The 21,718-nt window shown below is 36.2% G+C and overlaps 3 protein-coding genes across 3 annotated transcripts; 2 read left to right on the top strand and 1 right to left on the bottom strand.

The window, feature by feature from the left end:
• The first annotated feature begins 6,620 nt into the window (after window positions 1–6,620).
• On the top strand, window positions 6,621–13,482 carry LOC104247456 (protein PHR1-LIKE 3-like). Its single transcript, XM_009803480.2, has 6 exons — window positions 6,621–6,925; window positions 10,399–10,475; window positions 10,758–10,812; window positions 11,617–11,695; window positions 11,783–11,852; window positions 12,660–13,482. The coding sequence occupies exons 1-6, from the start codon at window positions 6,721–6,723 to the stop codon at window positions 13,047–13,049; spliced, it is 876 nt and encodes a 291-aa protein (XP_009801782.1). The 5' UTR covers window positions 6,621–6,720; the 3' UTR covers window positions 13,050–13,482.
• Window positions 13,483–15,113: 1,631 nt separating this feature from the next.
• Window positions 15,114–16,831, top strand: LOC104247457 (probable calcium-binding protein CML22). Its single transcript, XM_009803481.2, has 5 exons — window positions 15,114–15,212; window positions 15,518–15,757; window positions 15,852–16,051; window positions 16,327–16,501; window positions 16,589–16,831. The coding sequence occupies exons 1-5, from the start codon at window positions 15,197–15,199 to the stop codon at window positions 16,699–16,701; spliced, it is 744 nt and encodes a 247-aa protein (XP_009801783.1). The 5' UTR covers window positions 15,114–15,196; the 3' UTR covers window positions 16,702–16,831.
• Window positions 16,832–17,066: 235 nt separating this feature from the next.
• LOC104247459 (receptor like protein kinase S.2) lies at window positions 17,067–19,962 on the bottom strand. The gene has a single exon (XM_009803482.2). The coding sequence runs from the start codon at window positions 19,847–19,849 to the stop codon at window positions 17,333–17,335; it is 2,517 nt and encodes an 838-aa protein (XP_009801784.1). The 5' UTR covers window positions 19,850–19,962; the 3' UTR covers window positions 17,067–17,332.
• Window positions 19,963–21,718: the final 1,756 nt, after the last annotated feature.

Genomic DNA, 21,718 nt, shown 5'->3' with positions numbered 1-21,718 from the left:
AATCCTAAACAACCAACAATGACAGCTAATGGCATGAACATATATAATATGTGACGATAATGCTATCATGAAGCTATGTATCAGGTACGAGTTGACAATCTGCCATGAGAGACTATACAACAAAAATCAGTCGACAAGGCAATCCAAACTATACAAGAGTCGACACCTGTCTATGAGCTTCTAAAAGAACATAAGTGCTGCAACATTATCGGAACAGGCCCCTGACATGCCCATAATGTCTATAACAAAAATGCATACCAAGACCACGGAAAGTCCGGAGAGGGGATCTCGCCAATAACCGCTGAACTGGGCAGCCTACTGTGGTGGGGGAGATGCGTCTACCTATCTATCAGGATATGCAACACGACATGCAGTGTCCACAAATAAAAATGACGTTAGTACGGTTAAAGTATAGAGTATGTAAGGCAGGAAAGCATAAGTAAGAACAGTAATGTAAACATTGGATAAAGAATATACAACATGTAACATATGGGTACCTCTAAGGGCTACTGACATGACACACACACACACACACACACACACACAAACTTTTAAAACATACACCTTTGTGGGCATCATCATCATATTGTACCCGGCCATAATAGGCTCGGTAAAAACGTCCCCGGCCATCGTAAGGCTCGATAGAATCATACCCGGCCACGTGGAGCTCGATAAAACTCAACTTATCAGTAGTTTCACAATAGGTGCCGTACCCGGCCGATTATAGCGCGGCTCAGTAGAGTAAAATAGATACATATATATAATGCATACTGGACTCATTGGAATCATATTCTGAACCTTTCGGAGTGACGTAAGGTCGGTAACCTTCGTACATGATATTGGACTAACTCTTCAATATGGATCTTATAGGAATCAAGAAGTACCAACAACATTCATAACATAAGAATAAGAGAAGCAATATCAACATCGACTGTTCCATAAGAAGAGAAATAATATAGGTACTGCTAGCTTCTAAATGTGGAGTATCTTTGGAAGCTCGTGTATTATATTATGTACAATTAGAGTCGTGCAAAATAAAGAAATGTATAGCCTCACACACCTTGTATATACTGCCCAACCTCAAGCTATGCAAATGTCATGACTCCTTAGTTTACAATAAGATAAATGATGTTATCGTTATCGTTTAAGCATTGTAACTATTATATATCGACCACAACCTATTTTACGATGAAACGGACAACACCTCCCCTATTTTTATATAACTTTTCACAAGTCAAAACAATCACTAAACAACCCAAACAACATCAATAATAATCATAAGCCTCCCAAAATAGTCCACCAACCAATAACATTACTAACAAGCCTTTCGATATATATCTCACAAGTTCTAGCTTCAACGACTTGGCCGCAACTTGGATAATCTTAAATACATGTAGAGTAAGAGGTTCCTTACCTTTAAGCAGAAAGAACAACTCCAATTTGACCTTGATTGACCATGAAATATCCCTCCAATGCTGCCACAAGAACAAGGACGCAAAACTAGCAATCAATTAGGATTTTTCGGCACTAGAATCACTTTAGAAGACTTGAAATGACCTAGGGTTGATATTACAAACTTGAGAGAGTAATTTACAGAACATAAACCACTTAAAACAACCTCCCACACGAGCTGGAACAACACAAAAATCAGCAACAACAAGAAGAACAAGAAACTTACTAACGCCACGGGATTCCTGACACTTGATTTGTGTTGTTTGCCCTTTGTTTGAGTCTTGGATCATGAGAGAACTTTGAGAGAGTATTTTTAGGGTTCTAAGGTCTGAATATACTGAAATATAATGAATTAAAATGGGTTGAGGTATGTTATATATATCCATATGCCTTAAACTGCCTAAGTGGGCCCCATAGAGAGCTACTTGGGCAGTCTCGCAAAAATATGAATATCTTTCTACTCTGAGATCGTATCGACGAACGGTTTAATGAGTTGAAAAATATACTCATAGAAATTCAATTTGGTTGGTAGATCACACCATAAGTCCAAGTAAATTAGGAGAAAAACTTAGTAACATTTGACCTAAAGTTTAAATAAAGTTACGAACGAAAGTTGCAACAACTTTTGTCGACTTTTATTTCATAACTCGTTTGACTTCAAGACTTATGATACGAATATTATATGATTCAAATTCCTTAAAACTCGACCTCTTGAGAATATTAAGCACCTCTAGTTTTACCCGAAAATACGGGTTACAACATCCTTGATTCGTTTAACTTCTAATACTTGTTAACCACTCTTATACACCCTTGTATCATTTAAGGCCAAATAGGATTAACTTCTTATCATCTCAAAGATAATCTCTTCTCAGATTTACGTCGACTAACTTATGGCATGAACTAACATATATGAATATGGGTTGTAACACCTAACCTCGACGAAGTAGTGATGAGGCTATGACAGGACAAACACGTAAATAAACCTATACGGACAGTAAATATATGAGCAACATAACAACAAATAAAGAGTTAACAAGTACTATTGGAGGGGGGCATGAGATAAGGGTTGCAAGATACGGTAACAACCGTAGGGAATGATAATAAGAGACAGTCAATAAACCTTTAACCGACAAGATTAATAGAACATAATGAATAAAACTGCACGGCATCACCCTTCTTTCTTTTACTCTCAACCTCACTATGAAACAATAACAACGACACGACATTACCCTTCGTGCTTTTACTCTCACTTTCATCATAAATCCACAGATATGACATGATATCACCCTTCGTGCATTAACTTACAAATATGGCACAACATCATCCTTCGTGCATTAACACTCACATATGGCACGACATCACCCTTCGTGCATTAACACTCACATATAGCACGACATCATCCTTCGTGAATTAACACTCTCCCTTACCATGTAACAATGAACATATAACAAAAGGAGAGATAGAATAAGCAAGAATATGCCTTACATCAACAAAGATTCCCCAATATTAACCTTAACTTCAGAAACAATACTCAATTATCACAGATGGCTCATAAATGCGAAAAGAACGAGCAATTTACTAATTAACTAGTTTAAGTATGGATATCATGATCAAAGAAAGAAATAAATTACAAGAAACAAGTTCCACCCGCATGCTCTGACCCAACAACAACGCATAAGTACTCGTCATCTCACATATACGTTGTACCCAACAATTAGACATGTAGCAAATAGACAAACAAGTCCTAATCCTTCAAGTCAAGGTTAACCACGACACTTACCTCGCTCCAAAGATCAACTCAAGGATCAATCACGGCTTTGCCTTTCGAACAAGTCTCCGAACCAACCAAATCTAGCAAATTATCAACCAAATGATTCAAAATAAGCCTTAGGAACTACCCACGAATGAAAAAGGTTCAATTTAGATCATTATTGAAAAAGTCAACAAAAGTCGACTCCCGGGTCCGCTTGGTCCAAAGCCAAAATTCAGAACAAAATTCAATTGCCCATTCACCCCGAGCCCGGTTATGTAATTTATTTCGAAATTCGACCTCAAATTGAGGTCTAAATTCTAATTTTACAAAAATTCTTCCCAAACCCCCAATTTTCACCATGAAAATCCTAGATTTTAGATTGAAATCTTATGAAATGTAATGAAAGATTGAAAGAAAATAGGTTAAAATCACTTAACAATGAATTGAGGAAGAAGGGCTCTTGGGAAAATCGCATCTAGGGTTCTCTAGGTTTGAAATTTTGAAGAAATGAGAGAAATCCCATCTAACTCAACTTTACACAGTTGCAGATGTCGCAATTGCGATATCTTGTTCGCAATTGCGAGAAGGAGGTCGTAATTGCGAACTCATTTCAGAATCCCAGTAATCGTACTTGTGATAAAATGGTCACAAATGTGAACCCTAATGCCCTTGCAAATGCGGACCTTTCTTCGCAAATGCGAAAATCGCCACAAAAGGTGCTGAGTCACAAATGTGACTCTGCCTTCGCAAAAACGGAAATGCCAAGTTTGCAATTGTGAAATTTTACCTCGCAAATGTGAGGACCCCAGCCATGCCCGGGTTTGCAAATGCGAGATCTGCCGCAGACACTAGAAGCAGCTATGAATTCTAAATCCAATACACTTCGTAACCTATCTGAAACTCACCCAAGCCCTCGGGGCTCCAAACCAAATATGCACGCAAGTTTAGAAACATCATATGAACTTGCTCACGCGATCAAATCACCAAAATAACATCTAGAACTATGAATCGGACATCAAATCAAATGAAAATTTCGAAGAAACTTTAGAATTACTATTTTAACAAACGGACGTCTGAATCACGTTAAACCAACTCCGATTCTCACCAAATTCGACAAACAAGTCATAAATATAGTAATGGACCTATACCGAATTTCGGAACCAAAATACGAATACGGTATCAACAAAGTCAAATATTGGTCAAACTTTTAGATTTATTAAGCCTTAAAACTTTCAAATTTCGACAAAAAGTGATAACTTGAGCTAGGGACCTCCGAATTCTATTCCGAACATACGCCCAAGTCCTAAATCACGATACGGACCCATCGGAACCATCAACATACGGATTCGGGTCCGTTTGCTCAAAGCGTTGATCGAAGTCAACTCAAATAGATTTTTAAGTCAGAATTTCATGTTTTTATCAATTTTTAATATAAAAGCTTTTTGAAAAATATCCGGACTGCGCACGCAAATCGAAGAAGGCTTAAAGAAGCTATCAAAGGTTTTGAAACACAAATTTAAGGTTTAAAACTCTAAATGACCTATCTGGTCACCACAATGCTATTTTGTCAAATTATATGTACTGCACGCACTTTATTACCTTTAAATTATAGGAGCACCTATAATTATAATTTATGTTGAACATCAAATTAACATGTGATTGTTTCAAGAGAAATTTATCTCTTTAATAATGCTTTTAATTTCTATTTTGGCTAACAAGATTAAGTGTATCTGTATCAGTTAATATTTGTTAGGGAGTACTTTAGTCTCGGAATAAAAGTTTCAGCGCAAAACCAATTTTAGTTGAACACACATATAAATACCAAATACCAAGCGAGAATTTTAAAAAATAAATAATAAGGTCGCAAACATGATATAAAATCTCCATTTATTACCAAAAGGCGTAATATAAAAACAAGAAATGCCACTTATACACACGTTGCTCCCTCTATTTTGCCTCCTCTAGTATGTATATAGTTTGGGTTCTTTCCCGAAATAAATCTAGAAAAACATAATTCAATTCGATGAAAGATAATATACTACTAGCTGTTATACAATATAGCATAATATAGTGATATGCAAAAATTACTTACTTTAAAAGTATTTTGTATTTATATATTTCTGTCACGGGCTATTTTATATGTGTCATCGATTTAATTAGTTATTTGAGTTATTGAGTTTGAAATTTATATTTGTATATATTTTATAAATTTCTTAATACTACTTTAATTGTACATTTGCTGATGCTGGTGGTAGTGTTCCTTGTTCAATAACTAAAGCCAAACGATTTGGTATTATGTATATTAAATTTTATATTAATAATTTTTGGTTAAAAATGCTTTTGCCCCCCAAAAAAGTACTTTTGGCACAAAAAAAACTTGGCGCTATAAACCTCTTTTAGTTATACAAAAACTTGAAGTAAACATTACATTAGTTGTGAAATTTTATGTCAAAACTATTTTTTTTTATGAACCAACTAAATGATCGTTGGACAAAGAAAAAGAAAGAACCACAAGGTAGTTGCAGTAGCCATACACTACCACTTTTAATATTCCAAGTTACGTGGCACATTTTCGTTTTTAATATATTAAAATATAAAATTACTTTATTATATTTAAATATATTATAAGTTTTGCCTCTCTTTTTTCTAGGGTAGGGTTAAGGTGTGTACCTCATTTGTGGAAACTCATTGATTTTGTTGTTACTGTTGTTCCTGGTGTAATTATATTACTGGAGTATAATTTTTATACAAATATCTAAAGCATATTTCAGACCACAAATTTTAAAAATCATACTTTATTTTTTTAGTTTCGTGCTCAATCCAATAATATCGAGGAAATATAAAACTCACAACTATTATTAAAGTTGTGGTTAAATGATAAGTACTCCTCTATTTTTAACTAACGGTCTCGATTTGCACTTCGAGTATAAAATTATCTTTAGTAAGAAGCGTTTGGAATTAGTCGAACCCCAAAATACACTGAACACAAGATAAAAAAGAGAATCCGGGCATTAAGCTCTCGCTATACGCGGGTCCAAAAAAAATAGGATCACAAGAGTCTGTTATACACGACCTTATTCTATATTTTTGCAATATGCTATTTTTACGGCTCGAGCCTGATGACTTTTATTTTTGGTTTTTTATATTGAACATAAGATAAAAACCAAAAAAATAAATAAAAAATCAACCCCCCTCAAACTGCCCCACCCCACATACTACTTAAACTCTGCACACAAAGAGAAAAAGAGAGAGAGAGGAAAACAGAGACAGAGACAGCAAAAAGAGACAAGAGAAGGACAGTACATAACAAGACAACTCTGTCTTGTTTGTCCTTCCCCCACAACACCCCATCCCCCTTTTTTTAACCCCCCCCCCCAACCCCAAAATCCCTCCATTGTTCTCCCCCCAAATTTTTCACATTTCTCTCATTTTTCCCCCACCACATAGTCTAACATCAAGATTCAGTATTTTTCTTCATTTTCAAGATTGTGGGTTTTTTTTTAATCTAGAAAAGAATGTACTCAACATTGCCTATAAGGAATTTAGGAGGAAGTGGTGATTATTTTAATAATATTCATAATTCAGTTTCAATAGATGGTACAAATTTACCAGGGGATGCTTGTTTAGTATTAACAACTGATCCTAAGCCTCGTCTTAGGTGGACTACTGAACTCCATGAACGCTTTGTTGATGCTGTTACTCAACTTGGTGGCCCTGATAGTAAGTCACTCATTTTCCTCTTCTTCTCTTTTTTTCCTTCTGATTTATCTGCATTTTCTTTTTCTTTTTTAAGGGGAAATAGGAAAAAATTATCTTAATTTTACTGTGTTAGAAATGTAAGTTTTATCGTAACTGTTAAATTTGATGTATGTTTGAGCGGTGAAAACAGACTCAGGTAAAGCTGCGTACAAGTAGAGCCTTCTGGTCCGGTACTTTCTCGGACCCAGTGCATAGCGGAACAGACTTAGTGCAACGGACTGCTTTTCTTTTTTACTCTCTATTAGAAAATCTGGTATGTGTCCTGAGGTACATCTGGAGGGGAAACTTGGAGCAATGATAAAATTGTTTCCTTAGGTCACGAGTTCTAGCCGCAAAAGTAGCCACTATTGCTTGAACATGTAGGTTATCTATACCTTTGGGTGTGGCTCTTCGGACCGCATGAAGTGGGATGCCTCATGTACCGAGCTGTGTTTTTGTCCTGAGCTACAACCTGAAATATAGTGGAGGGTAATTTTAAACCTTAGAGAAAAAAAGTAAGGGTAAATTTGGACTAGATTTTCTTTTTTGAAGTATTTTGACACATGGAAGTATCTTAACTTTGTTTTATTAATCTGCATTTTCTTTTAAGATGGAGAAGGGTAAAAAAAATACCAAAATATCTTAGTTTCCGTTTGGACATTGATCAGTTGTTGGAAAAAATTTGAAGAAAATTTTCGAAGTTTCAAAAATTTGTTTGGCCCAGTTTTTGGGTTGATAATTTTTGTTCCACTCAGAAAACTTCAACTTTTTTAAGTAAAAATACATGTTCAAACACAACTTCTAACTTCCAAAAACTGTTTTTCGACACAACTTCAATTTTTTTTAAAGTTTCAACCAAATTTATGTCCAAACGCCTATTTAAGTTTACCATCAATTATACTTTGGGCTGTTGCCATATTTATTCTTAGCAAATTGTTTGGCAATTTGGGTTGTTGACAGTATGTCTCGACACTGAGAATGGTAATTTTTTTCCAGGAATATAATAATTTATTTTTATGTGTCGTATCTTTTTGAATTTATTGGGTACTTTATGCATTTATGTGCTGTACATGATTTCTGCAGTACCAGTGGATGTAACTGTTCATGGTCATAATCTGTGTGTATAATTATTTTGGTTCTTTGTAAAGTTTGAAACTTCCTTTTAGGCAAAAATATATACCATTTTCCTGAATAGTGTGTATGTATTTCTTTTTTGAATTTATCGGAGCAATATGTGAATCTAATGCTGTACATTAGGCTTCAGTAGTTGTTCCTTTTTTCATGGTCATAATTTTTATATATTATGTAGTTGTTCTTTATAAAGTTTTGGTGTTTTCTTTTCTTCTAGACATTTTTGGACTAGTAAAAGCAAGCCATTTGATTTTCTGCTCTTTCCTTTTTTTTTCGGCTTAACAAAAAAAGAAAGGGTCATAGTCCAATTATATTATTTTAAGGAACTTTTGTTTTTTTATTAAGTGTATTCTTTTTCTTTTTCCTTATCAAAAGTGCATTCTTTTTCCTGCCACAAAGCTTTTATATTCTTAATTACCTAATTATTAAGAAGTATCATGATTATTGTGGGTCATGTTGATAGAGATGTATGTATGTAGCTTTTGACCCTCTCACTTGGGAAAAGTAGAAACTAGGCAATTAGGGAATATGTTTATATGATGGCCTCTACTTATTTTCTTGTGAAAAGGTTAACATAATGACCTCTACTTATTTTTTATGAAAAGGTCAATATAATGGCCTCTATGCCTATATTTTTGTATTTTTTCTATAGTGCTATTTCCGCCACTGTTAACTTGTATACGATTTCTACCTTCATTAGGTAGGGGTAACGACTGCGCGTATACACTACCGGCCCCAGATCCCACCTGTTGAGAATATATTGGGTCTGTTGTTGTTGTTGTTTACTTGTACAGGATGTAAATTGTATGACATGTAAGCATATCGTCATGAGAAGTAAATGGTGAAGAAACATTTGGTTGTTGCTAATATTTTCTGGAGATAAACTTGCACTTGGTACAATTCAATATTCCGAGGGGATACAGCATCTCTCTGAACCCTGGAGGTGAAAACTTAGTGATATCCTCAGGATAGTTAATGAAGAGGGATAAAAAATTTAGACTTGAAAAGTTGATAAAAACCATGAAGGAGGGAATCTTGAAAGGGTTGCTTGGTTAAAAGTCGTTCTCTGTATATTCTTAATCTAGTTCCCCAATCACTACATTTGCCAATCTTTACTTCTCGAGGCTCTTGTTTTGTTATGCCAGTCTGAATTTTCTCTCTTGTCTTCAATAAATCATGTCGGTAACTAGTAAAGTTGCTGTCATGTGACTAGGAGGTTACGAGTTCGAATCGTGGAAATAGCCTCTTGCAGAAATACAGGGTAAGGCTGTGTACAATAGACCCTTGTGGTCCGGCCCTTCCCCGGACCCCACGCATTGCGGGAGTTTTGTGCACCGGGCTGCCCTTTATTATATAGCAAATATGCTTCTTAAGATTGTTAGGCACTAAAGAAGTGACCTCAAAGTTTGATGTTCGATGTGAAAATGAATTAGCAAGTTTAAGCACGCTTGCCTATAGAGGTATACGTTCTTATGTGGGAGATCAAACCTTGTGCGTGTTAGTAGGACTGTGTCATTTGGCATATATCAGCCAGTACAAGAATGTTATTCACAGTGTTATTAGGATTCTAGCAGTTCTATAAGTACTTGGTGCACATCCGTGTAGCCATGATACAAAGCAGGAGCTCGTCTTTGCTCCTACAATCGCAACTTGATTGACCTTGTCGCTCTGGTTCCTTTTCGAAGGATTTCACTGTACTATAAATTAGGTTTTCTTTTACTTATTATATAGCTGTATTTTCGTACAGTTTTCTTTTAGTTTTTGCATCTACCTTCTTTGGTAAAATAAGCTCTGAGTTTCTGCTGTCATTTGTTGAACTTCTTCTCTTCTCGACAGGGTTCATGTTTGTCAGTCAGTATATGTGGTAGTAGTATTTCAAATTAGAAATACTATCCTTCTTCTGAGCTGCTCCTTTGAGGAAACATCACTCGTTATGGAAAAAGAAATTAAGAAGAGCCATCCTGACTTCTAAAGTTATGCTAATTTAACTGTCGGAAGGCTCTAAGGGTCAACTAAAAGAATCGTGGTAGATTTGGAATGATGGAACTATTAAATTGATCAATAAATGAAATGTTCCATTTATTAGTATCTCATTGCATCATAATTTTTTTCAATTAGCTGCTTGTATACTGGTAGAATTATGCCGTTGTGATGTTCTGACTGTTAATTTTTTTTTCTAATAGTTGTGGTGTTTCCAGGAAATCTTTCTATGTGCAAATTTTAAGAAATATTTTCTCATTTCATTTGTGTGTTGCCTTCTATTTACAGTTTACATGTACTCCTATGCATAATTTTAATTATGTGATGGTTGCTTCATTTTGCAGAAGCAACACCAAAAACAATTATGAGAACAATGGGGGTGAAAGGTCTGACCTTATACCATTTGAAGTCACATCTCCAGGTATGTTTTCTGATTGCAATTGTGTTTGAGGTTTTATTGATGAGACGGTATAGTGGGTTTTTTTAAAAAAAAAATTTTATTCGGCATTTGATGTTAGCCAAACGAGGATGAAGTACAATTTGAGTAAGCTCTCAGTTTTATCCAAAGAAGAAGTAAATAAGGTCCTTTAATAAAGGAATCTCAAGTAATTGATTCAGAGAGTTGGATAATCCTAGTAAGATGCCGTTTTTTTTAAGTTTTCAGGCAGATGCTAAAGTCTGTATCTTTATATTTCCTTTGCAGAAATACCGCCTGGGCAAGCAATCTGCTAAAGAGGCAACCGAGAATTCTAAAGACGGTAATGAAGAACTTTTCATTAAATACGCCAGTTTCCTGCAATTACTTTATTTTATTTTGTTCTGTGTCCTTGTAATTCGCGTTGTTGCTGTTCTTTTTCTCATTTCATTTTCTTGTGCCGAGGGTCTATCGGAAACAACCTCTCTACCCCTCAGGGTAGGGGTAAGGTCTGCGTACACACTACCCTCCCCAAACCCCACTTGTGAGATTATATTGGGTTGTTGTTGTTGTTGTTGTTGTTGTTGTGTTGTCCTTGTAATTCGCCCATGTTTTTTTAAATCTGAATAGTGTATATATAAGTGTAACTTCGAATTCAAGGAAAAGATTAGAGCTGCTGATGAGTTACTTCATCTATGCTAAAACTTAAATGTCAACCCCATTGAGTAACTTCCACATTTCCCATAAATACTACAAATCGACAATCATCACTATTGGTTTAAGGTCAGAATAGCCCCCCCCCCCCCAAAGTCCTATTATTACCTCGTCTAGGATAGGTTGGATTGGTTTTTCTGATCCACTTCCAACTCCTTAACCAAAATCACCTTATTACAACAAGGAGGTTGCACTTTTTTCATTTGTTGATACATACTTTGTAATTTTAGATGACTGATTTCATCGAATAAAAGTATGTACTGAATGTGGATAACACCTCTGAAGGGAGTATATAAATGATAGAATTGTTTGTAATATAAAGAAAGAGAAGAATAATTCGTTGAAGCAAAAAAGGCTGAAATGGTTGTGCTTCTCAGTCCTTTGGAAAACTTGAAACCGCAATCCCTTTATCGTTACTGTCTTGTGTTTGCAGTGTCATGTCCAGCAGAGAGTCAAGATACAGGTTCCTCTACATCAGGTTCATCAAGAGTTATTGCGCAAGATATAAATGAGTATGTTATGTCTTTTAGAAATTTTCTGGTAAAAATGGTTCTGTCTGCTTTGCGTCAAATTTGAACTCTCTTAAATTTATTCAACAGCGGTTTCCAAGTAACTGAGGCTTTGCGAGTACAGATGGAAGTCCAGCGAAGACTACATGAGCAGCTAGAGGTTTGTTACACCCCTCTTCTTGCTCAACTGATAGTGTTAGTGTACTCAGCGTCTCAGCTTCCTATGCTGCAGTCCATTTGTTGGATGAATCTGATTTCCTGTAGTCCATTTTCATTCATAATCCAAATCTTGAATTCGTTGAGAAAATGTGCTCGCATTAGACGTAATCTTGAATATCTTTTTTAGTCAGCTGGCCTCTGTTGCTGGTACTGATCTATTGTCCCTTTTCGTCTTCTTGAGCTGAGGGTCTATCAGAAACAACCTCTCTACCTCACTAGGGTAGGGGTAAGGTATGCGTATACACTACCCTCCCCAGACCCCACGTGTGGGATCATACTGGGTTGTTGTTGTTTGCACTATGTGCTTCTTGTATGATATTCCCTTTTGTATCTTTTTTGTTTTCTTCTCTATAACGGGGTAGAGTGGTGAGCAATAGGAGAGTAGGTTGCTCTAATAAGCGAATACATTGATAAGTAGCTAATGGTAGTTTCCAGACCAGGTTGAGGTCAGTAACTTTTGGCCATTTCTAGTGTAGTATGTACTAGGGCTAACTTGCTTCTTCAACTCGGACCAACTGCAACTTTAGTCTTATCAAAGGTTCTTGGTTGAAGTTCTGCTGCTGGTCGTCGTTGTTTTATCACTGTCAATGACTTTGGTTGTTTCTCCTGTGTCGTATGTGTAATTGCAGCATGCTTTCTTTGCTCGGACAAAATGCAACATCAGCTTCTTATCAAGTTGTTATACATCAGTAACTTAGTGTCACATTCTTTATTTTCTAACAAAAATCTTTGTGATTTACCAAAGTAGGTACAGCGCCGTCTACAGCTTCGTATTGAAGCACAAGGAAAATATTTGCAATCAATTCTTGAAAAAGCTTGTAAAGCTTTTAGTAGCCAGTCCATCGAACCGAATGGCCTAGAAGTGAACAGGGAAGAACTTTCTGAATTAGCAATGAAGGTTGCAAACGATTGTGAAGGGATCGTTAATGTCCCTTCGTTACATGATATTGCTCCAAGTATCGAAGACAAAAATGCTTGTCACGTGCCAGCCAGACTTGGCGACTGCTTGCTTGATGACTGCTTCCCATCAAATGGAATCGGTGATCTAAAGAAGAGACCGCAGGCTTTTACTAACGTGAATGGATCACCTATCGAAAGCAATACAAGGCAGGTGGAATGGATGATGAGTAATACATGAACAAAATTCTCTCTGGAAACAAATCAGTGTATTTTTTACCACATTTTCTGTGATGTTTCCCCCTTTCTACATCTGTTTGATCCAAGATTAAACAATGTTGCAAATGTATGTTATCTAAGTTATATCACCTTTTAAGTACCCGGTGCACTACGCTCCTGCTATGCGCGAGGTCGGGGAAGCGCCGGACCACAAGGGTCTATTGTACGCAACCTTACCCTGCATTTCATCACCTTTTAAGTACCCTTTATCAGAAATGAAGATCCTTGTGTACTAACAGCATAGTTGAACTCTAATCACTACTGTTTTCTGATACATTTTAGTGCATTCCTGCTTGTGGGCATTTCACAATGTTGCAAATGAAGGTTTACTGTCTCTTCTTCTGCTACAACAATTACGTCTCAGTTCCAAACAAGTTGGGGCGTATTATGTATTGTGCTTTGTGCTGTTTCATCTCAAATTGACTAGTTTTACATTTGTTGTTAACCTATGGCAACCCTCTTCTTTTATTTGTGCTTGTGATTTGCAATGTGAGCAAGTGCACACAGGCGCAACAAGTGGGGGGCGTAAACATTTTTCATGCGGATTCATCGCAAATTGACTAGTTTAACCTTGGTTACCTATCACAATCTTCTTTCTTTATCCGTGCTTGGAATTGGTAATGTAATAGGTCGTTTGGTTATGGGATAATGATAATAATCCCGGCGTAAAACGACAACATGTTACAACAGCTTATGCACTCGGTTGTCACATGGTAAGTGGAGCGTCCTGTAGATCCAACATGTTTGGATACCTTATGCTTTCTTAGAAACAACAGTCATGTACAAGAAGAAGCAAATCACTCTATTGGAAATAATTGAAGACACTTGTGATATCAAATTTGTCACATTCATCAGTTATTGATGAGCAATCTTGAGATATTTAATTCCGTAATCTGCTTAGTCAGAACAGAAGGGTAGAGGGTCGGGCCAATAAGCCATTGAATTTCGAACCCTGCGCTATTGTCCTAGCAATGCAGTCAGGGTATTAGCACTCAAGTTTGTGTATATTGGGCTCTAGATAAAAACCTTGATCAATAACTAAATTGAAGGAGCTTCCAACACCGGATTTTGTAGGTGAAAATGAGTTGTTTCGTTTGTCTACTTTAAAAGGTTGCCTTAGTTTATATGGTGGCAAAGGAAATGATATCGAATTGGACATTTGGATCATGGAATATGATATGCTGGAAATGGTTGATGAAACTTAGTAATGCATTAATCAACATAACAGTATGTCGCATGATATGCATTCATTGGATTGGTGTAAAAACAAAGGCAAATAACGTTTTTAGTTGAGATTACGCGTGACCCTCTCCTTCTTCTCTACTATTTTTCTTTTTTGGAGACTCTCACTTTTTAGTTGAACTTTTTCTTCCCTATATTACCGAAACGCCAAAAAATTTTAACCAACACAAGAAGAAGGAAAACTAATGCATACAGAAGCATAATGTCTATCTTGAAGTAGAGTAAAAAACAAGTTTGTCTTAAGTTTTACTCAACAATTCAACTTATTCTTGATTGAGGTTAATTAATAGATGAATTTTTTGCTGCATGGTCATACCAACAACAACAAGAACAACAACGAAGGGTAGTGTATACATTGGGAGAGCACATAGGTTGTTTCCTATGGACCCAAGGCTAAAAACAAATGAAAAGAAGCAGTGGCAATATTTTTTTATGTAATAACTAAACAACGGATTCAGTTGTACCCCTGTAAGAGAAAACCATTGCGCGCTAGCCTAGCTATAGTTAACGTTTTTCAGCTGGCTGTTATGTTAGTCGTAGCGCGCCTTCCTTCCCTCCTTCTCTTACACTGGAAAATGTATAGGAGGGGAATAGAATGGAAGCTTATAGTCAAAGCAATGATGGTATTTTCTGCTAGTGGAAGAGAAAGAAAGAAGGAAAGAAAGTTCCATTCTATTGAAAAAAGCATAATGGGATTTCTACTTTACTTTTCTAATACTCTTTTCCTCGTTGCCACCTCTCCACTTCACCCCTTTTCTATTCCCCTTTTATACTCTTACCTGTATATATTTATAGAATCTGCTCCATGTTAAAGGAATCAGCAGCAGACCCTTTTGATTTCTTGAGCTCTTTTTCATCATCAAAGAAATGAAAGATTCAGTAGGTATGCTTCTTGGTTCTTGTCAGAATTAATAATCTGTCTTTTCCCTTTTCACCTTTTCTTCTGTAATAATTTCTTTTTGGGGGTAAATTTATTGTGTGATTTGTAATGCTAATATCTTAAGATTGTGAAAAGAACTTTGTAGCATACAATTTTGCTAATGTGGCCTATTTTGATATCTGAAATTGGGATTGTGACGAATTGTCTGCCTTGTACTGTACTTACAGCTAAGTATCGTTGTTTAGGATATCGAACAAAACAACCGAAAAGCTGATTAGTCTTTAACTTGAACTCTTTCTTTGTATTAGGCTCAGCTCAGTCATGTCCAGTACTCAAGTTATTGTCCAACAAGGTTGGAAACATACTGTGTTTTTGGAATGCACCAAACAAGTACAGAAGATTGGATGCTAAGCTTGAAGCAAAAATGATGGAGCTTAAAAGAAGTTCATCAGTGCAAACCAATTTCAGGTCAATCAATAGCATAATCTTGAAATTTCCTCAGTTCAAAGAGGGGTTGAAGGAGATAAAAGGCGTCTTTGAACAGTTCGGTGAGTACCTTCTGTATATGCATGGATTTTTAAGTGTTTACTACATTTTATTAACAAGAATTTATGGTTTTTCTATCTTGTCCTATATCCTTAGATGAAGATTCAAATGGGACTATTGACCGGGAAGAACTAAAGAAATGCGTAAAGAAGCTGCAATTTCATGTTAAAGAGGAGGAAATTGATGATCTTTTTCACTCGTGTGATGTGGATGAAAAAGAAGGGATTCAATTCAATGAGTTCATTGTTCTTCTATGTCTTATCTATCTCTTGACGGATTCATCCTCCTCTCGCAATGTACGTGAAAAAAGTGCTCCTCTCTATTCTTTTTTTGAGTATTTTAATAGATATTTATTAACAGTGGCGGAGCCACAAAGCTCCAACGGGTGTCATTTGACACCCCTTCGCCGAAAAATTAAGTAGAAGTTATTTTTATGCATATATATACTCTGTATTGAACCCCCACTTATTCATATATTTACTTCTTTAAATTTTGACACCCCTAAATCCTGGCTCTGCTGTTGTTTACTTATCATATGAAGTTATATTCATTAGGATCATATTTATTTCAGACGTCGAAGATTGGCTCACCAGAGCTAGAAGCAACATTCAATACAATAGTTGAGGCATTCTTGTTTCTTGATAAAAATGGTGATGGGAAGCTGCACAAGAAAGAAGTCGTCAAGGCATTAAACGACGATTGTCCTTCCGAAAAATCCCCTTCTCATGTCACTCGGATTCGATTCAGTACTGTCATTCACCTTGTAAAGTGTTTAAAATCAAATTAACTTGCTGTCATAACTTCTAACATGATGATCTGGTTAATAATCGCAGAAGAAATGGACTGGGACAGGAGTGGCAAGGTCAGCTTCAGGCAATTTCTTTTCGCATTTCTTGATTGGGTTGGTGTAAACACAGATGATGAGAATCACGCGACTGAAAGGTAGACCGAGTGCTCAAGGCCAAAGACAAGCAAGGAAAGAATGTGAAGCAAGGTCAGACTTGTATCTGTACATATACAATAGTTCACTGTAAACGTTATTCGTTGGTGCCAAATAAGCTTTCATATTAACGTTATATTCTGCTATTGTATCAAACAACAACAACCCAGTAAAAATCCCACAAGTGGGGTCTGGGGAGGGTAGTGTGTACGCAGACCTTACCCCTACCCCGAAGGAGTAGAGAGGTTGTTTCCGATAGACTCTCGGCTCAAAAAGACAAAAAGAGACAATAGATCGGTACCAGCAACAGAAACCAGAAATATAATAACAGTATCATAAGAGCTGTAAAATAGATGGAAAAACAATAACAGTAACCAATAATATTCTGATATTGTATAAAATAAAAAAAATCATGATCGAATTCACACAATGCATTCAAAGTAGCCAGACATTAAATTACACAATGTTCTGTTGAAGCAACATAATCACACAACTCAAAACTTGATAGCTTTAGTAGACTTTCATGAATAAATAGAAGAACAAAAGGAATAAGATAGAAAGCTTAATGACATCTTTTAATGGAGGACTAATGTTCATATCTATCTACATATAAACTATTTCACATCTAAGAGAGTGATCATTGTATACCGAGAGCTTGAATTCTCCTTACAAGGGAAAGAGCAGAAGCATTTCTTGTTCTCCATTCTTCCGGTCTCTCCTTCTTTCGTCCATTTTCCATTAAACATTTATCATGTCCATCGAGAATGTTCACTATCTGCCTCATGCTCGGTCTTGATTCGGGGTTGGACCTTGTACAAGCCATTCCTAATTTGACTAGCCTCACCAGTTCCCTTGAGTTAAAGTTTCCATTCAACCTCCAATCTGCCAGTTGTTCATATGGCCTTTTCTGGACCTCGAATTCGTGTACTCTATTAACCAATAGAGCCTCAGGCCTGCGGAAATCTACTGCCATCTGACCACTAACCACCTCAAGAAGCACTACACCAAAGCTATAAACATCAGCCATTGTTGTTGCTTCACCAGAATCCATATGCTCCGGTGACATGTAACCGAATATTCCTCTAACCGATGTTTTTTTATCAACAACAACATGATGGCTGTTCTCATTCCGAGTCAAGAACTCAGCAAGAGCAAAACAGCCAAGCCTTGGGTTCATATCTGGATCAATAATGATGGCAGATGATGTTATGCATCTATGTATGACCTGTTCATCCCATTCCTCATGCAGATATCGAATCGCTGAGGCAAGTGATTTAACAATGTTATACCGATGACGCCATCTTATGATGGAGGCGTTGTTCCTCGGATTCTGATGGAAAAGGAGGTGACTAAGAAGACTACTTTGGGAGTAATCATATACAACAAGCATTTCACCTTGCTCAGTGCACCATCCTCGGAGTTGGACAAGGTTTCTGTGGCGTAGTCGTCCCAAATTCTGAAGCTCATTCGAGAACCTCACTCTTAAAGCAGGACATGTCTTCATTCCTAGCCTTTTCACTAGGATATGCTGGTTGTTGTCAAGGAAACCATGGTAAGCAGTTCCAAAATCAATCTCAGCAACTCTTCTTGAATCCGAAAAGTTATTCGTCGCAGCCACAATTTCCTTAAATGCAATCTCCCTCGGAGTTTCAACCATCAAGAAATTACTCGACTGGCGTCTGCTGCTACTATTTCCAGACTCATTTTGACTGCTTCCACTCTCAGCACTTAGATACATAGTTTCTCCTGTGGCTGTAACGAAGACAGTGGAGTTGAAACCGGGCGTCGTGCTGCTACTGGTTGTAGCAGTAGACCTTGTAGTGATTGTGTTGCTAGTTGTACTATTACTTGGAGATGACAAAGAGATATAAAGAGGGTGTGACTTAAAACAAGGAAGATCAGGCAATTTACCATAAATATGACCAGAAAGAGCTTCAACAATCCACTTCATACTAGGCCTTGATTGAGGTTCATGTAATGTACAAAGAAGACCAATATGTATTAGTCTCTCCATGTCAGAAAGCTTATAAGAACCATCAACAAGTCTACTATCTCCAGCTTGTAAAGCCATTTTGTCATCAGATAGTCTCCTGATATAATCAAGAAGAATGATTTGATCATCCGGGGACGCGAGATCGACAGCACGCCTACCCGAGACAATCTCAAGAACAACAATCCCAAAGCTAAAAACATCAGATTTTGCAGTAGCAAAACCTTTTTTCTGAAAACTTTCAGGAGGTAAGTAGCCTATAGTTCCACCAATTCTTGTTGTCTCAGCCAATCTAAACTGCTGGTTTTTCATTGAAGGCGTCCTCGTTTGATACTCGAGTTCATGCTCGAGCCACCTAGCTAAGCCAAAATCGCCAAGACGCGCGTTGAAATGGGAATCAAGCATCACATTACTTGTCTTAACATCTCTATGAATGATTTGAGTCTCCAATTGTTCATGGAGATAAAACAATGCAGCTGCTAAACCATTTACTATCTTTTTTCGACGCTCCCAATCAAGAACAGGGGACCCTGTATTGTCCTGTTTTCGGAACAAAATTCGATCAAGGCTTCTATTAGGCATATAATCATACACAAGAAACAGTTGATCATCATATACACACCATCCTCTTAGCCTCACAAGATTGCGATGGCGAAGATGAGCAACGGCTACTAATTCAGCAGCAAATGTTTTCTCAAATTTCTCACCTTTTTCAGCTAAACATTTCACAGCAACAACTGTTCCATCACTAGGTAAAACAGCTCTAAAAACCTTCCCAAATCCACCACTTCCTAAAACTTCATCTTCACTAAATCCATTGGATCCTATAAACAGCTCAGAATAGCTGAAAATCCTTGGATTATGATTATGATTATGATTATAATCGCCACCACCTTTTTCACCTAGTTGCATACCTTCTGTATCATGAAAAACACCAGAAAATTGGTTTTTTTCAAAATCTTGATGACAACAAGTTGTCCATTTGGAATCAGCTAATTTCGACAAAGTTTCTTGAAAAAAATCAAGAACTCGACCCCCACAACTTCTTTTAGAGAAAGATTCATTTTTTTTCTTTGGTTTGTCTACAGCTTGTTGTTTTTGATCAATTTTGTCAATTTCATCAGTATCTGCAGGCAAAACAAAGCAAAGACGTTTGAGTTCCATAGTTAGGATAAGAATAGCATTTAGTTGGGAAGATGGAAGAGTAGTAGTTGTTGAAATTGAATGCAAAAAAAAGAGGTGTTTATATGGTTTTTTGTTTGTATTTTTTGGGAATGGAGTGGTTTTATTCAAACAAAATTAGGTTGCATGGTTTGAAATATATGCACACCTGTAACATGAACTGGCCAACAACAAAAACCGAAAAACACAACCATTTTTGTCCTTTTTATTATTAATAATAAATGGAGTATAATAAATAAAGACAGATTTGGTTTCTGGAAAGAAATTACACATACAATTTCGTCAGCAGATGTTCACACTTGGTTGGACAATTGTTCTCATTAAAACTGCGTTCACACTTTTGAGAAGTCTTTGGCCTTATCTGTGAATAGTCCACTTTGTATAAATATCAAGAATGGCGTGGGGTAGCTACTTTTTAACGTGATATTTTTAATGCTGAGCAAAAATAGGCATTATTTCATCAAAATTAGTACGAAAAGACGGTTTTATCCTTTTTTCATGAGTGATGTGTAAATATTAAGGATACGGTGTTCTTAACTTCATGAGTGTTGTTCCTTAATATTTACACAGCACTCATGACGTTAAGGACATGATGTCCTAAAGTTTAACAACAGAAGGTGCAAATACATGACACTTTGTCCTTAATATTTACACAACACTCATGAAGTTAAGGACACTATGTCCTTAACATTTACACTGCACATATGAAGTTAAGGACATGATGCCCTAAAGCATAACATAGAAGGTGCTAATTCAAGACAATGTGTCCTTAATATTTACACGACACTCATGAAGTTAAGGACATCATGTCTAGAACAAGGGTATTTTCGTCCGGCGGACAAAAATTTATTAAAGCACTGGCTAAAGAGTAAATACATTTTAAATAGTGGCTTAAGAATAAATACAACTCTAATTAGTGGCTAATTGTGCACTTCCCTCTTGCACTGACAATATATAGTTTGACTTTTGTGTTGTGTCGAAATATAATAATCAGTGTAAAAAGTACTTCCTTCGTGTTAATATGTGACATTATTTGAACGGAAAAAGTTTAAGAAATATTATTTATTAAAATAAAATAAAAATTTATTATTTGTAAATATAGACAATGTAATATGCTTTTTTGGGACACACAAAAAAGGAAAGTGCACCAACATAAATTGTGATTGACGGAGTAATAAATTTAACTTTTATGCACTGGAGGTATACAGTTACTGTATGAAGACACAAGTTCAACTTCTACGCACGAATGACAATAACAGTATACAGTAATCTAAGTATAAAGACACAAGTTTAACTTCTATACAATAACAATATACAGTGAAGAATTAGTTTTAAAGAACTGGTTTTGATTTCATTTTCTGAAAAACAAGTAGTAGAAGATATGGTTAGTAAGATGATGTAAAAAGTAAGAACGAAAATATAAGCGTAAAGAATTGCTATAAATTTTCCACATGAGAGTGACTTTATCAAGATAAAGTCTTGGTTGATCTCATTTGATTTTCAAAAGTTGTGGTGGAATAATAAATATTCTTCATTCTTAATTAGAGATGTCGATTGTCGATTTCATGCCTGGAAATTGAGTTTTTTTTGGTAGCACTTTACCCCAAAAGTGAGTCTCTAAAAATTCAATCTTTTGTAAAGTTTTTTGTCAAAAAGAAGAATTACACACGTTTCTCTATCATATTTAAGGACGAAGAATCAAATTATCACTATATATATATATATATTCCTTTTCCATTTTATTTCACATCTCTTTTTCTTTCGGATGGACTAATCATTCCGATATTAGTATAATCTTTTTCCGCGAATACCAATATTTGTAACACTCTAATAGTTCAAAGACCGAGATAG

This window comes from Nicotiana sylvestris, chromosome 1 (genome assembly GCF_000393655.2).
Source record: "Nicotiana sylvestris chromosome 1, ASM39365v2, whole genome shotgun sequence".
NCBI lineage: Eukaryota > Viridiplantae > Streptophyta > Magnoliopsida > Solanales > Solanaceae > Nicotiana > Nicotiana sylvestris.
Note: the sequence above shows the minus strand (reverse complement) of the source record. Positions and strands in the feature narration are given on the sequence as shown.

What these genes read in the sequence shown, in the direction of transcription:
- LOC104247456 (XM_009803480.2), top strand. Translation starts at nt 6,721, where the DNA reads ATGTACTCAACATTGCCTATAAGGAATTTAGGAGGAAGTGGTGATTAT. An exon ending in ATTGCGCAAGATATAAATGA is followed by an intron (nt 11,696 to 11,782) that starts GTATGTTATGTC and finishes TTTATTCAACAG; the next exon opens with CGGTTTCCAAGTAACTGAGG. An exon ending in GACTACATGAGCAGCTAGAG is followed by an intron (nt 11,853 to 12,659) that starts GTTTGTTACACC and finishes TTACCAAAGTAG; the next exon opens with GTACAGCGCCGTCTACAGCT.
- LOC104247457 (XM_009803481.2), top strand. An exon ending in ATTCATCCTCCTCTCGCAAT is followed by an intron (nt 16,052 to 16,326) that starts GTACGTGAAAAA and finishes TATTTATTTCAG; the next exon opens with ACGTCGAAGATTGGCTCACC. An exon ending in TGTCACTCGGATTCGATTCA is followed by an intron (nt 16,502 to 16,588) that starts GTACTGTCATTC and finishes TAATAATCGCAG; the next exon opens with AAGAAATGGACTGGGACAGG.
- LOC104247459 (XM_009803482.2), bottom strand. Translation starts at nt 19,849, where the DNA reads ATGGAACTCAAACGTCTTTGCTTTGTTTTGCCTGCAGATACTGATGAA.